Source organism: Protobothrops mucrosquamatus, unplaced genomic scaffold, assembly GCF_001527695.2.
Source record: "Protobothrops mucrosquamatus isolate PMUCROS unplaced genomic scaffold, P.Mucros_1.0 scaffold5196, whole genome shotgun sequence".
In the NCBI taxonomy this organism is placed as follows: domain Eukaryota; kingdom Metazoa; phylum Chordata; class Lepidosauria; order Squamata; family Viperidae; genus Protobothrops; species Protobothrops mucrosquamatus.
The window spans coordinates 29,436-41,111 of record NW_015391064.1 but is presented as its reverse complement, the minus strand read 5'-3'; the positions used below and the strand labels follow the sequence as shown (position 1 = coordinate 41,111).

The window sequence follows — 11,676 nt, the reverse complement described above, 5'->3', positions numbered from 1 at the left end:
GGCCGAGGCGTAGCTGGCAAGCGGCAGAGACGGAGCAGGCCGACCACCAGCTGGCCCAGCCCAAGGGAGGTAAGGCACCCGCCGGAAAAGGGGGAAAAATGGCGGACAAAAAAAATGGCGGACAGCCTTGCTTGGCGACCCCCATGAAATGGTCGATCGACCCCAAATGGGGTCCCGACCCACAGGTTGAGAACCACTGGCCTAGAGAAAAGGACTGGGAGGACAGGATAGCAGTCTTCCAGGATTTGTGGGGTTACCATAAATAAGGGGAGGGGGTGTCAATTTGAAAGGAGTAGATTATTAATCAGAAATTTCTAATCTAATGCATCTAAAGGTTGATAGAAGAAGCCACCTGAAAGTCATAAATTCTGACAGGTAAACTTCATACAAGTAAGAAAAGCAGAAGTCACTAGCTCAGTGTCTCTCAACCTTGACAATTTTAAGGCATGTGGACTTCAACTCCCAGAATTCCACAGCCAGCAATGCTGGCTGTGGAATTCTGGGAGTTGAAGTCCACATGCCTTAAAATTGTCAAGGTTGAGAAACACTGCTAGCTAATTGAAATTGCAAGCAGAGGAAATATCAAAATAACTATAGGAGCCAGGCTGTGCTAACAGAAAATTAGATGGTGAAAGTTAGGATATGGACAAAGGGGCTTCGTGGAACATGGGAAGGACAGTGGTTTTAGGTGGTCCAGGTAGTTTATCGGATGATTAGGGAAGGGGTGTTGAGTGTGATAGAGGAGAGGGGAATCTGCGGTCGGGGAAAGGATATGAAAATGTATCAAACAGCTCTTTAAGGTGTGGCTGAAGTCCTGTGTGTGTGTTTCAGTCCACCAAGCCTTTGCAAACGCTTTATTTTGAATAAAACTTTCTTGCTGGAATTCCAAGTAAGTTTGTTTGTTTGGGATCTTGAGCCACGTTCCAAACAAATCCATTCTCCAGAGCGCCTGGAGGCAGGACAAGAAGCAATGGATGGAAACTAACTCAAAGAGAGAAGCAACCTGGAACAAAGGAGAAACTTCCTGACAGTTAGAACAATTAACCAGTGGAACAACCTGCCTCCAGAAGCGGTGAATGCTCCGACACTGGAGGTTTCTAAGAAGAGACTGGACAGCCCTTTGTCTGAAATGGTGCAGGGTTTCCTGCCTGAGGAGGGGGTTGGGTTAGAAGACTTCCAAGGTCTATTCTGATTGAGGCTCCAACCATTCCAAGCAGCCTGCCAGTTAGCCCACCCCACCAAGCCCATCCTCCATCTCTGTGCCCTCCGACCATTATGGGGAGGGGGTCCAGCCTGGGCAGCTCCCTGCCAAGGTGACCTTCGGAGGCTCAGCCTTTTTCCGCTCTCGCCACCCTGGCGTTTCCATCCCTGCTGGTATCGCCCGCTGCTCGAGGACTCACTGAGGTTGGGTGGGGAACAGCAAAAAAAAACCACCCAAAAAAAGCCCGCTGTTCAGGAGCAGTCTACCGGCAAAGACTATTTGACTTGTGACCCTTTTCCAAGCAGCCCACCTTCGGGACCGCCTGCTGCCTCAGATTACCTCCCACCGGCCGGTACGCTCCCACAGAGAGGGTCTCCTCAGGGTGCCGTCAGCCACAGTGCCGGCTGGCGACCCCCAGGGGGAGGGCCTTCTCGGTGGGAGCCCCCACCCTTTGGAATGAACTCCCCCCAGAGATCCGGGTGATTCCGGATCTCCCCTCCTTCCACCGCGCCCTCAAGACGTGGCTTTTTAAGCAGGCAGGACTGGCCTAAGTATTACTTTTAATTAGTTTTCTATTGGTTTTAAAGGATACTAATTGGCCTATTGCAATATTTTATTTTAAATTGATTTTAAAATGTGGTATGTTTTTTGTATTTGTTTACTTGTTTTTAACGGGCTGTAAGCCGCCCTGAGTCCGCAAGGAGAAGGGCGGGGTAGAAATCTAATAAAATCAAAAAAATCAAATCAAAACAAGCTTTTACCACCCAACACTTCTGGACCTTGTTCGGCTGGAAAAGCTGCTACCAGATGCCTCCTGATGTTTGGCTATATTAGCAGTGTGTGTGTGTGTGTGTGCATGCATGCTTGCATGTGTCTTAGGGACTTTCCAGAGGTTTCTAGCCAGTCTCTGCAAGAAAGTAAACACACAGCTGGATGGAGGTTTAATCTGACGTTTCCACTTTTTCACACTGAGCATCAATTCTGGGTGTCAGTAATTGGGGCTGCTTGCTTTTGTTAATGCCAGCCCTGCATCCGATTGGTCGAAAGCCCCTCTCAGACCCCCCCCCTGGATATTTGGGGACATCAGCTGAATGCTGTGAGAAAGACATTTTGGGAGAATGTGTATGTATGTGTGCATATGTGTATATACATGTATACATACACACATATATGGTCTATATCTCCATACTTCGATTTTTTTATCGGTAAATTTGTAACTCGTTTCAATTCTGTATGTATGTATAATAAATACACAACATACATGCATAAATAAACGCTTGTGGTCAATCTGCCATTTCTTAATGATGAATCAGTGGAACAACTTGCCACCAGAAACGGGGGGTGCTCCCAACACTGGAGGAGGTTTTCAAGAAGAGACTGGACAATCGATTGTCCAGAATGGTATAGGGCAGGGGCAGGCAACCTTGGCTCTTTTATGACTGGTGGACTTCAACTCCCAGAATTCCTGAGCCAGCATGGGGGAACTATGGCCCCCTCATGACTGGTGGACTTCAACTCCCAGAATTCCTGAGCCAGCATGGGGGAACTATGGCCCCCTCATGACTTGTGGACTTCAACTCCCAGAATTCCTGAGCCAGCATGGGGGAACTATGGCCCCCTCATGACTGGTGGACTTCAACTCCCAGAATTCCTGAGCCAGCATGGGGGAACTATGGCCCCCTCATGACTTGTGGACTTCAACTCCCAGAATTCCTGAGCCAGCATGGCTCAGCTTGGAAACCTCTCCCTTTCTCCTCAGCATGGCTGGCTCAGGAATTCTGGGAGTTGAAGTCCACCAGTCATAAAAGAGCCAAGGTTGCCTACCCCTGGTATAGGGTCTCCTGTCATGGGCAGAGGGCTGGACTAGAAGACCTCCAAGGTCCCTTCCAGCTCTGCTAGACGGTTGAATGTTGTCTACCACCCAGAGTCTCCTGAGGAGGGGGCAGGGTAGAATGTTAATAAATCAATAAATCCACTCTTAACCCGTGTTTTGTGCCTTCGTTTATTCCGGCTGTATCATCGGAGTTTAACAATTCCAACACCGATTCCTCAAATTCTGTTTGGCCAGCCCGACCAGCCCCTAAAGTCGTGTGGAACTTTTAGTCACGTTATCGATTGATTATCTTTATTTAATTAGCCCAGGAGGAGAAGAAAAACAAAGTCCTTGCAGGGTGCGTCTCCATGCTGCTTCTGCTGCTTCTGCTCGCCCCCAAGGGAAAGACCCAGACCCACAGCCCGGCCTTTGAGCCTGGGGGCTGGTTTCACAAATAGGGCTCGTCCTTGGACAGGTCCCACTTCCGAGGGGGGAAGCCGGGGGTCACAGGCAGCTTCTCCCTCCTTGTGACGGAAGAGTCCGAGCTGTGGGTCAGAAATGGGACAGCTGCACGTTAGAGGCCGTGTGAGCACTTTCCCCACGCTGGATACGTCCGGAGGCCGTAAACTGGGATTAAAAAAAGTTGGTTTGGTCCTAGTGCTTAAGGCACCAGGCTAGAAATCAGGAGACGGTGAGTTCCAATCCTGCCTTAGGAATGAAAAAGCAGCTGGGTGGCTTTGGGCCAATCGCTGGGAGACGGGGAGCTCTAGTCCCGCCTCAGACATGAAAACTGACTGGGTGGCTTGGCCAATCGCCAGGAAACGGGCAGCTCTAGTCCCGCCTTAGGCCTGAAAATTGAAAATTGCCAGGAGACGGTGAGTTCTAGTCCCGCCTTAGGCCTGAAAGTTGACTGGGTGGCTTGGCCAATCGCTAGGAGACGGTGAGCTCTAGTCCCGCCTCAGACATGAAAACTGACTGGGTGGCTTGGCCAATCGCTAGGAGACGGTGAGTTCTAGTCCTGCCTTAGGCCTGAAAATTGACTGGGTGGCTTAGCCAATCACTAGGAGACAGTGAGCTCTAGTCCCGCCTCAGACATGAAAACTGACTGGGTGGCTTGGCCAATCGCCAGGAGACGGTGAGTTCTAGTCCCACCTTAGGCCTGAAAATTGACTGGGTGGCTTGGCCAATCGCCAGGAGACGATGAGTTCTGGTCCCGCCTCAGGCATGAAAGCTGGCTGGGTGACTTCACCAATCGCCAGGAGACGGAGAGTTCTAGTCCCGCCTTAGGCCTGAAAATTGACTGGGTGGCTTGGCCAATCACCAGAAGACGGTGAGTTCTAGTCCCGCCTTACGCCTAAAAAAATGACTGGGTGGCTTGGCCAATTGCCAGGAGATGGTCAGTTCTAGCTGTGCCTTAGGAATGAAAAGCAGGTGAGTGGCTTTGGGCCAATTGCCACGAGATTGTGAGTTCTAGTCCCACTTTAGGCATGAGAGCCAGCTGGGTGACTTTAGGCCAATCACCAGGAGACGGGGAGTTCCAGTCCCATCTTGGACATGAAAAGCTGACCACCATCTCCTTGTAAGGGGGAGGTGGGTGGCATAGAAATTTAATAAACAAAACCGAGCTGGGTGACTTTAGACCAGTCCCTCCTCTGCCCAACCCACCTCACAAGGTGGTTGTGGGGAAAACGGGAGAAGGAAGGAGTGTCAGATAGGTTTGTCACCTTGAGTTATTTATAAAAGAGAAGAAAAGAAGAAATAGGGGAGACTTGACAGCCGTATTCCAGCCGTATTCCACAAAGAAGAGGGGGTCACATTCTCCAAAGCACCAGAGGGAAGGGCGAGAAACAATGGATGGAAACTATTCAAGGAGAGAAGCAACCTGGAATTAAGGAGGAATTTCCTGACAGGGAGGACAATTAACCAGTGGAATAGCTTGCCACCAGAAGTTATGGGTGCTTCATCACTGGAGGTTTTTAAGAAGAGGCTGGACAATCACTTGTCTGAGATGGTATAGGTCCGTGGTGGCGAACCTATGGCACGGGTGCCAGAGGTGGCACTCAGAGCCCTCTCTGTGGGCACGTGCACCGTTGCTCCAGTCCTAGGCCTTCAGCTGGGTTTTATAAAAGCTTTTTGCTTTAGGCCTCCACCGCCGTGTGCAAAAAAAAAAAAAAGGTTCAATCAGTCAATTTCAACTTTTTGCGGGAATTTTTTTTTTGCAAAGTTGGAATTGATTGATTGAACTTTTTAGTCCCACCCAGTCTGCCGTGACCACTGCAGCCATGCCCACCCAAAGGGCCATGCCCCCCAATTGGCCACACCCAGCCAATGGGCCACACCTACCCGGCACCCGACGATGCATAAGTGGGTTTTGGGTTGCAGTTTGGGCACTCGGTCTCTAAAAGGTTCGCCATCACTGGTATAGGTTCTCCCTGCTTGAGCAGGGGACTGGACTAGAAGACCTCTGAGGTTTCTGATTCTATTCTATTCTATTCTTATTCTATTCTTATTCTATTCCTGTTCTTATTCTATTCCTGTTCTTATTCTATTCCTGTTCCTATTCTATTCTATTCTATTCTATTCTATTCTTCTATATAATAAAGGCAGCATATGAAATAAAAGCATAAGCCAGGTTGCCAGCTTAAGAAGGGGCTTCCTGTTCACACCTCTGGGGGAGGGGTCTGCTCCCCTCACCCTCCCATTCTCTCAGGTGCTCAGCAGGACCGATAAACAACAGGAAAGACGTGTTGCAGACCCCGTCAGTTAAAGAACTCCGACTGGTGGGGTCCCAGAAGAGACCCTTCTCTGCCGTTGCCCTTGCCCTGGGGAATATTCTCCTTCCACCACCCCCAGAGGTGAAGCAGCCCCCCCCTCCACTCTCCTGGCCTCCCGTAACGGTTCGGTGGCCTTCCCTTGGGTGCACAGAAAAGCACCCAGCCATGGGCCCAGTTAGCACCCTGGAAGCCTTCCCTTCCCCTTTCCACCAATTCTTAACTGTGTTCTTAATCATCCTCGCCTCTTCTTAAATTTTAACTTCTACGGCACTTTGTTTTGTTTTTAATTATTTTATGGTGCACCATGAGGGAGAAGGGCGGTTCCAAACCGTGATAAATGAAATAAATAAAAAGGCATCCGAAAGGCGTCTCTCTGTCTCTCTCTCCCCGTGAAAGAAACCTGGCTGGGAGGAAAGGAAGCCAATTTTTCCCCCCCCCGCCTGAAGTGTTTCAAGGCCTCGGGAGAAGAGTAAAACTCACAGCCTCTGGGGAACCAAACCCAACTTGAAGGCTGGTTTAACGCACCACTTTGCAGGGGAAATCAGAGAAAAAAAAGAACTTTAAACACCCAGGTTTCTATTGCAATAGAGGTAGACCTTTAGCTAAAATAACCTAAAAGACCCTAAGAGCTTTGGCAGTTCAGCCAGCTGGGTCATTGTTCAGAAGCCGGAAACGGCGACGCCAAACAAGGACCTGTTTAGCTTGGGCTCCACCTGACGCTTCCCTGGGAAGGAACTTTCCGGAAGGAAGGCTCCTTTACAAAGCAGGCTGAGCTCTTAGGGCCGTCCGGGTCTCAGCAGGTATGGCCGAGGGGCTCGGAGGGGGGCGCCTACCTTCCAGCTTCCTCTCCGGGGGCCAACTTCTTCTGAGCCGACATCAGGACAATGGGCGGAAACGCCTCCCTGCGCCCGTCTCGCGTGCAGTAGTAGTTGTCGGCTAGCTTGTGGCTGGGCCCCAGCGGGAGGCGGGGGGGCGGCTGGGTCCTGCAAAGCGGGGAGGCGGAAGGAGACGATCAGAGCAGGAAAAGCCAACGTGGAAAATCCACCCAAATAAGAGACACTTGAAGGAACATCCTGGCTTGACCGGGGCTGGAAGCCACGGGCCACGTCGTCCCTTCCAAGGGTGGGCCAGATCCTTATTCCGTTTCCAGGGGCCACGAAAGGGACTCCTAAGGTGGGGGACCAGCAGAGGTCTTGGATGGGCTCAGACCCTGCACCCACTAGGCATTTACTGGTAATAATGATAATGATGATAATAATAGTAGTAATAATGATAATATGATAGTAGTAATAATGATAGTAATAGTAATAATGATAATAATGATAATAATGATGATGATGATGATGATAATAATAATAATAGAGTTGGAAAGGACATTGGGGGTCTTCTAGTCCAATTACAGATGGTATCTGTAATACCATCAATTCAAACATCCACATCTGCCTATCCCAGGTCCTTGGTAAGGACTCGATAGGTAGACAAAAATGCCATATCCAGTCTGAACATCTGGCTGACTGTGCGATGATTGATAATAATAATAATAACAATAATAATAACAATAACAATAATAGTAATAATAGTAATAGTAGTAGTAATAATAATAATAATAATAATAATAATAATACAAAGTTGGAAGGGACCTTGGAGGTCATCTAGTCCAACCCCCTGCTCAGGCAGGAAGCCCTATACCGTTTCAGACAAATGGCTGTCCAGTCTCTTCTTAAAAAACTCCAGTGTTGGAGCACCCACAGCTTCTGCAGGCAGGCTTGAGATGAGGCAGGGAGCTCCTCAACAACTATCAGGAGATGCCAGCAGATAAAGCTGGGTGTCTGTGGAGATTCTGCCAAGGGGGCTTTTTCAGGAGACATCTGGACTTCCTTGTTTTTCCTTTGAAGACGTTTTGCTTCTCATCCAAGAAGCTTCTTCGGCTCTGACTGGATGGTGGGGAAATGGAAGGATTTATACTCCTTGCAGACAGCTGGTCATTTGCATCCTTCAAGAGGGCCATAGAGGCCCCTTGGAGGCGTATCTGTGTCCTCAGGGTCACGGATGTGGAGACCCCTTGTTGGAGACGGGTGTTGGGGATGAGTGTGTGTTGTCTGCATCTCAAACTGAAGGGCAAATGTTCCTGTGGTCTGCAATGTTTTTGGGAAATCGGTTCATCCTCCAGCACCATTTCATCCCAAAGGGCATAGGAACCATTTGCTCACCAGTTTGAGATTCAGACAACACCGACTCGTCCCCAACAGCCTGCACCCGTCTGCAACAGGGAAGGGACCCGGGACAGAGAACATCCTGCAGTCAAGAAGGCTCCACAGACATTTGCACCCCTCAGGTGACCCTGATGTCACAGATAAGCCTCGAAGTGGCCTCAACGACCCTCTAGAACAGGGGTAGGCAACCCTGGCTCTTTTATGACTCGTGGACTTCAACTCCCAGAATTCCTGAGCCAGCCATGCTGAGGGGAAAGGGAGAGGTTTCCAAGCTGAGCCATGCTGGCTCAGGAATTCTGGGAGTTGAAGTCCACCAGTCATAAAAGAGCCAAGGTTGCCTATCCCTGCTCTAGAAGAAGGCAAATGACCAGAGTCTGCAAGGAGTATAAATCCCTCCATTCCCCACCAGAGCTGAAGAAGCTTCCTGGATGAGAAGCGAAACGTCTTCAAAGGAAAAACAAGAAAGTCCAGTTGCCTTTTCGAAAAACACCTTTGGGACAATCAAAGCTGGGATTTCTCGGGCCAAACTGACCATCTAGTGTGGAGTCTTGGACCAGGGCTGAAGTCCAGAGCTTTTTCTAACCTCATGCCGAGAATTTACCTCTTGGAGATGAGCTCTGGGTAGCGCAGCTGCAGTTTAGCTTGCAGGTCTCTCTGTTGGAGAAAGAAAGAAAGAAAGAAAGAAAGAAAGAAAGAAAGAAAAAAAGAAAGAAAGAAAGAAAGAAAGAAAGAAAGAGAAAGAGAGAGAGAGGAGAGGGAGAGAGAGACTTAAGTGCACTATCTGAGCCACTGCATTCTTAGTAGCAATTGAAAACCACAAAGCCTATTCAAGTGTCGGAACAAACACAGGCACTCTCTCAGCTGAGAGTTGTTAAATAAGAATACTAATATGTTGGTGTTAAGCATGATTAACCCTCTGCTGCTCAGAATCACTCTGGACAGAGAGATGTGGGGGGGGGGNCATTACATACAGACCTTAAAGGCATAAATCTGTTTCTCTCAGTTAAAAGTCTGCTTCCCAGGTCTCAATCCACCATTTAGAAATGTAAAAGTCCTATTCCTATTCTAATACCTCTTCTATTCTCTATTCTATTCTGTTCTCTATTCTATTCTACTCTGCTTTCTATTCTATTCCATTCCATATTTTCTATTCTATTCTACTCTATTCCATTCCATATTTTCTATTCTATTCTATTCCATATTTTCTATTCTATTCTATAATTATTCTATCCTATCCTATCCTCCTTCTATTCTATTCCTCTATTCTCTTCTCTTCTCTTCTCTCCTTATTCTATTCTATTCTATTCTATTCTATTCTGTTCTGTATCTTCTCTTCTCTTCCTGTTCTGTGTTCTGTCCTATCCTATCCTATATTCCATGCCATTCTATTTTTTACAATTAATAGTTACACCAGGCCTTCTACACCTGTGTTTCTCAACCTTTAAGACTGCGGACTTCAACTCCCAGAATTCCCCAGCCCGCATGCCCGGAGTTTGTGGAAGTGGACAGGATACAAATCTTGCAAATAAATATCCCAAACCCTCTTTGGAAGATTTCAGACTAGTGTTTTTCAAACGCAGCAAACTTTTTAAGACAGGTGAACTTCCAACTCCCAGAATTAGCCACTCCCCTTAGGGAATTCCCCAGGCTGGGGAATTCTGGGAGTTGAAGTCCAGCCAGCTAAAAGCGGCTGAGGTTGAGAAGGACCGCTTTACTGATCCAGCGGGAAAGCCACGGCCGCGCGAAAACTACCGGCCCCAGAAGCCCTCGCGCGGGGAAAGGGCGGGGTTAAGATGCGAGGCCCCGCCCCGCGCTCAGGGTCGTTGGGAACATGTCTGCCGGGGGCCGGGCAGGCGTTCCTCGGGCCTTCGCGGAGGCAGCGGTGGCGGCGGGGATCCCGGCCCGCTCGCCCTTCCTTACCCCGGCCAAGAAGTTGCGGATAAGGCGGATGATGCCGGTGGCCGACGCCATCTTGGCTCAAGGTTGCGCTCCGCGCGGGGCACGCCGGGAAAAGGGACGCCGAGCCCCCTCCCTCGATGGGCGGGGCCGCGCGGCACGTCGGGGAGAAGGGCGGAAGAGTCGAAGGGGCCTCGCGCGGTGCATGCTGGGAGGAGGGAAGAGGAGCAACGTTAGAATAGAATAGAATAGAATAGAATAGAAATACAGAATAGAATGGAATAGAATTAGAATAGAAATAGAATATAGAATAGAATAGAAATAGGAATATAATAGAATAGAATAAGTGAAGAATAGAATAAAATAGAATAAATAGAAAATAGAATAGACTATAGAATAGAATAGAATATGGAATAAATAGAATAGAATAGAATGTGGAATAAATAGAATAGAATAGAATATGGAATAAATAGAATAGAATAGAAGAGCAAAGTTGGAAGGGACCTTGGGGGTCATCTAGTCCAACCCCCTTGCCAAGGCACAGGAGGGAAGCGTAGCCGAAAAAAATAAAAGGAGAGAAAGCGTAGCCAAATGGACAAACTCTTTCTTATACCGGTTTTTCTCTTTTTTTAAATGTTGTTATTTTTTTTTTAATTTCCAAATGTATACCAGTATTTGTCAACCTCCAGTATTGTGAGATGGGAGGACTCCACTTCCCAGAATTCTCCACTCACTCTGATGCCATTACTTGCAAGGAAACTGCCCAGAGTTCGTTGCAACAAACGCAAATAAATACAGGCAATGCAAGTGCGTATTTCCATTCTTTCGTTTATGTTCATTACAAGCAAGCTGGCCCACGTGGGCCACTGCAATCACTGTGAATAAATAAATAAATAAAATAAAATTAAAAAAAAATGTGAATCAATAAACTAAATAAAACCAAAACCTCCAAGGCCGTGGAGTGCCTGTAAAAATGAAATGAAATGGATTTCTTATTAATAAATATTTAATAAAAAAACCCTCCTAGTCATAAAAATTAAGAGGAGGCTTTTAAGAAGAGCCTGGAATGGCACAGGCTCTCCTGCTTGAGCAGGGGGCTGGACTAGAAGACCTCCGGGGTCCCTTCCAGGTGTGTTCTTTGACTGACGGAATAAAACCCTCCGCACAGCCTTCCCAGCCGGGCCCCGTGTCTCTCTGCCGCCCCCTGCGGCCGTGCGCGGCAAGGCAAGCCCGGAGCCTTCTTGGCAAGGGGCGGGGCCAAACGAAGCAAAGAAGGCCTGGAGAAAAAAAACTCTCTCCCGCGCGGGGCCTGCCGGGAAAAAAGACCGACCTCTCGCGAGAGTTCCCTCCGAGGCTATATAAAGGCGCGGGCCCAGCGCCGGGATCTTTCTCTTCTTCTTCCGCCGCCGCCGCCGCCGCCGCCGCCGCCGCCTCAGCCATGGACACGAGCCGCGTGCAGCCCATCAAGCTGGCCCGCGTGACCAAAGTGCTGGGCCGGACCGGCTCGCAGGGGCAGTGCACGCAGGTGGGCCGCGGCGGAGGAGGAGGCCCCGGGGGTCCCCGGGGGCGGCGGTCGTCCTGACCCCTCTCTCTCTCCCTCTCTTCCCCCCCCCCCCCAGGTGCGCGTGGAGTTCATGGACGACACCAGCCGCTCCATCATCCGCAACGTGAAGGGCCCCGTCCGCGAGGGGGACGTCCTGACGCTGCTCGAGTCGGAGCGGGAGGCCCGCCGGCTGCGCTGAGGGGGGGTGAGAGAGGCCGGGGGGCGGAGTCTCGGGG

General features: G+C 49.4%; 2 protein-coding genes across 3 annotated transcripts in view; one reads left to right on the top strand and one right to left on the bottom strand.

Moving 5' to 3' along the window:
• Positions 1-3,391: 3,391 nt before the first annotated feature.
• On the bottom strand, positions 3,392-9,986 carry NDUFA7 (NADH:ubiquinone oxidoreductase subunit A7). 2 transcript variants are annotated; one of them, XM_015828974.1, is made up of 4 exons: positions 9,922-9,986; positions 8,603-8,655; positions 6,622-6,771; positions 3,392-3,559 (listed from the first exon to the last, which is right to left on the bottom strand). In XM_015828974.1, the coding sequence occupies exons 1-4, from the start codon at positions 9,970-9,972 to the stop codon at positions 3,463-3,465; spliced, it is 351 nt and encodes a 116-aa protein (XP_015684460.1). In that variant the 5' UTR covers positions 9,973-9,986; the 3' UTR covers positions 3,392-3,462. The 2 variants fall into 2 exon arrangements, with proteins under 2 accessions (XP_015684460.1, XP_015684461.1); XM_015828975.1 differs by lacking the exon at positions 9,922-9,986 and having other exon boundaries at positions 8,534-8,629.
• A 1,341-nt stretch (positions 9,987-11,327) lies between these two features.
• RPS28 (ribosomal protein S28) overlaps positions 11,328-11,676 on the top strand; it is a 2,017-nt gene continuing 1,668 nt past the window's right edge. Inside the window, exons 1-2 of the mRNA XM_015828983.1 lie at positions 11,328-11,422; positions 11,517-11,645. Of these exons, the coding sequence (XP_015684469.1) occupies positions 11,336-11,422; positions 11,517-11,639 (210 nt within the window). The 5' untranslated portion in view covers positions 11,328-11,335 and the 3' untranslated portion in view covers positions 11,640-11,645. The remainder of the gene's footprint in view (positions 11,423-11,516; positions 11,646-11,676) is intronic.

Excerpts from the sequence above, each read along its gene's own strand:
- NDUFA7 (XM_015828974.1), bottom strand. The coding sequence starts at position 9,972 with ATGGCGTCGGCCACCGGCATCATCCGCCTTATCCGCAACTTCTTGGCC. Across the intron at positions 8,656-9,921 it reads TCCGCAACTTCTTGGCCGGG|AGAGACCTGCAAGCTAAACT; the intron begins GTAAGGAAGGGC and ends TTTCTCCAACAG. Across the intron at positions 3,560-6,621 it reads CCCGGAGAGGAAGCTGGAAG|CTCGGACTCTTCCGTCACAA; the intron begins GTAGGCGCCCCC and ends TCTGACCCACAG.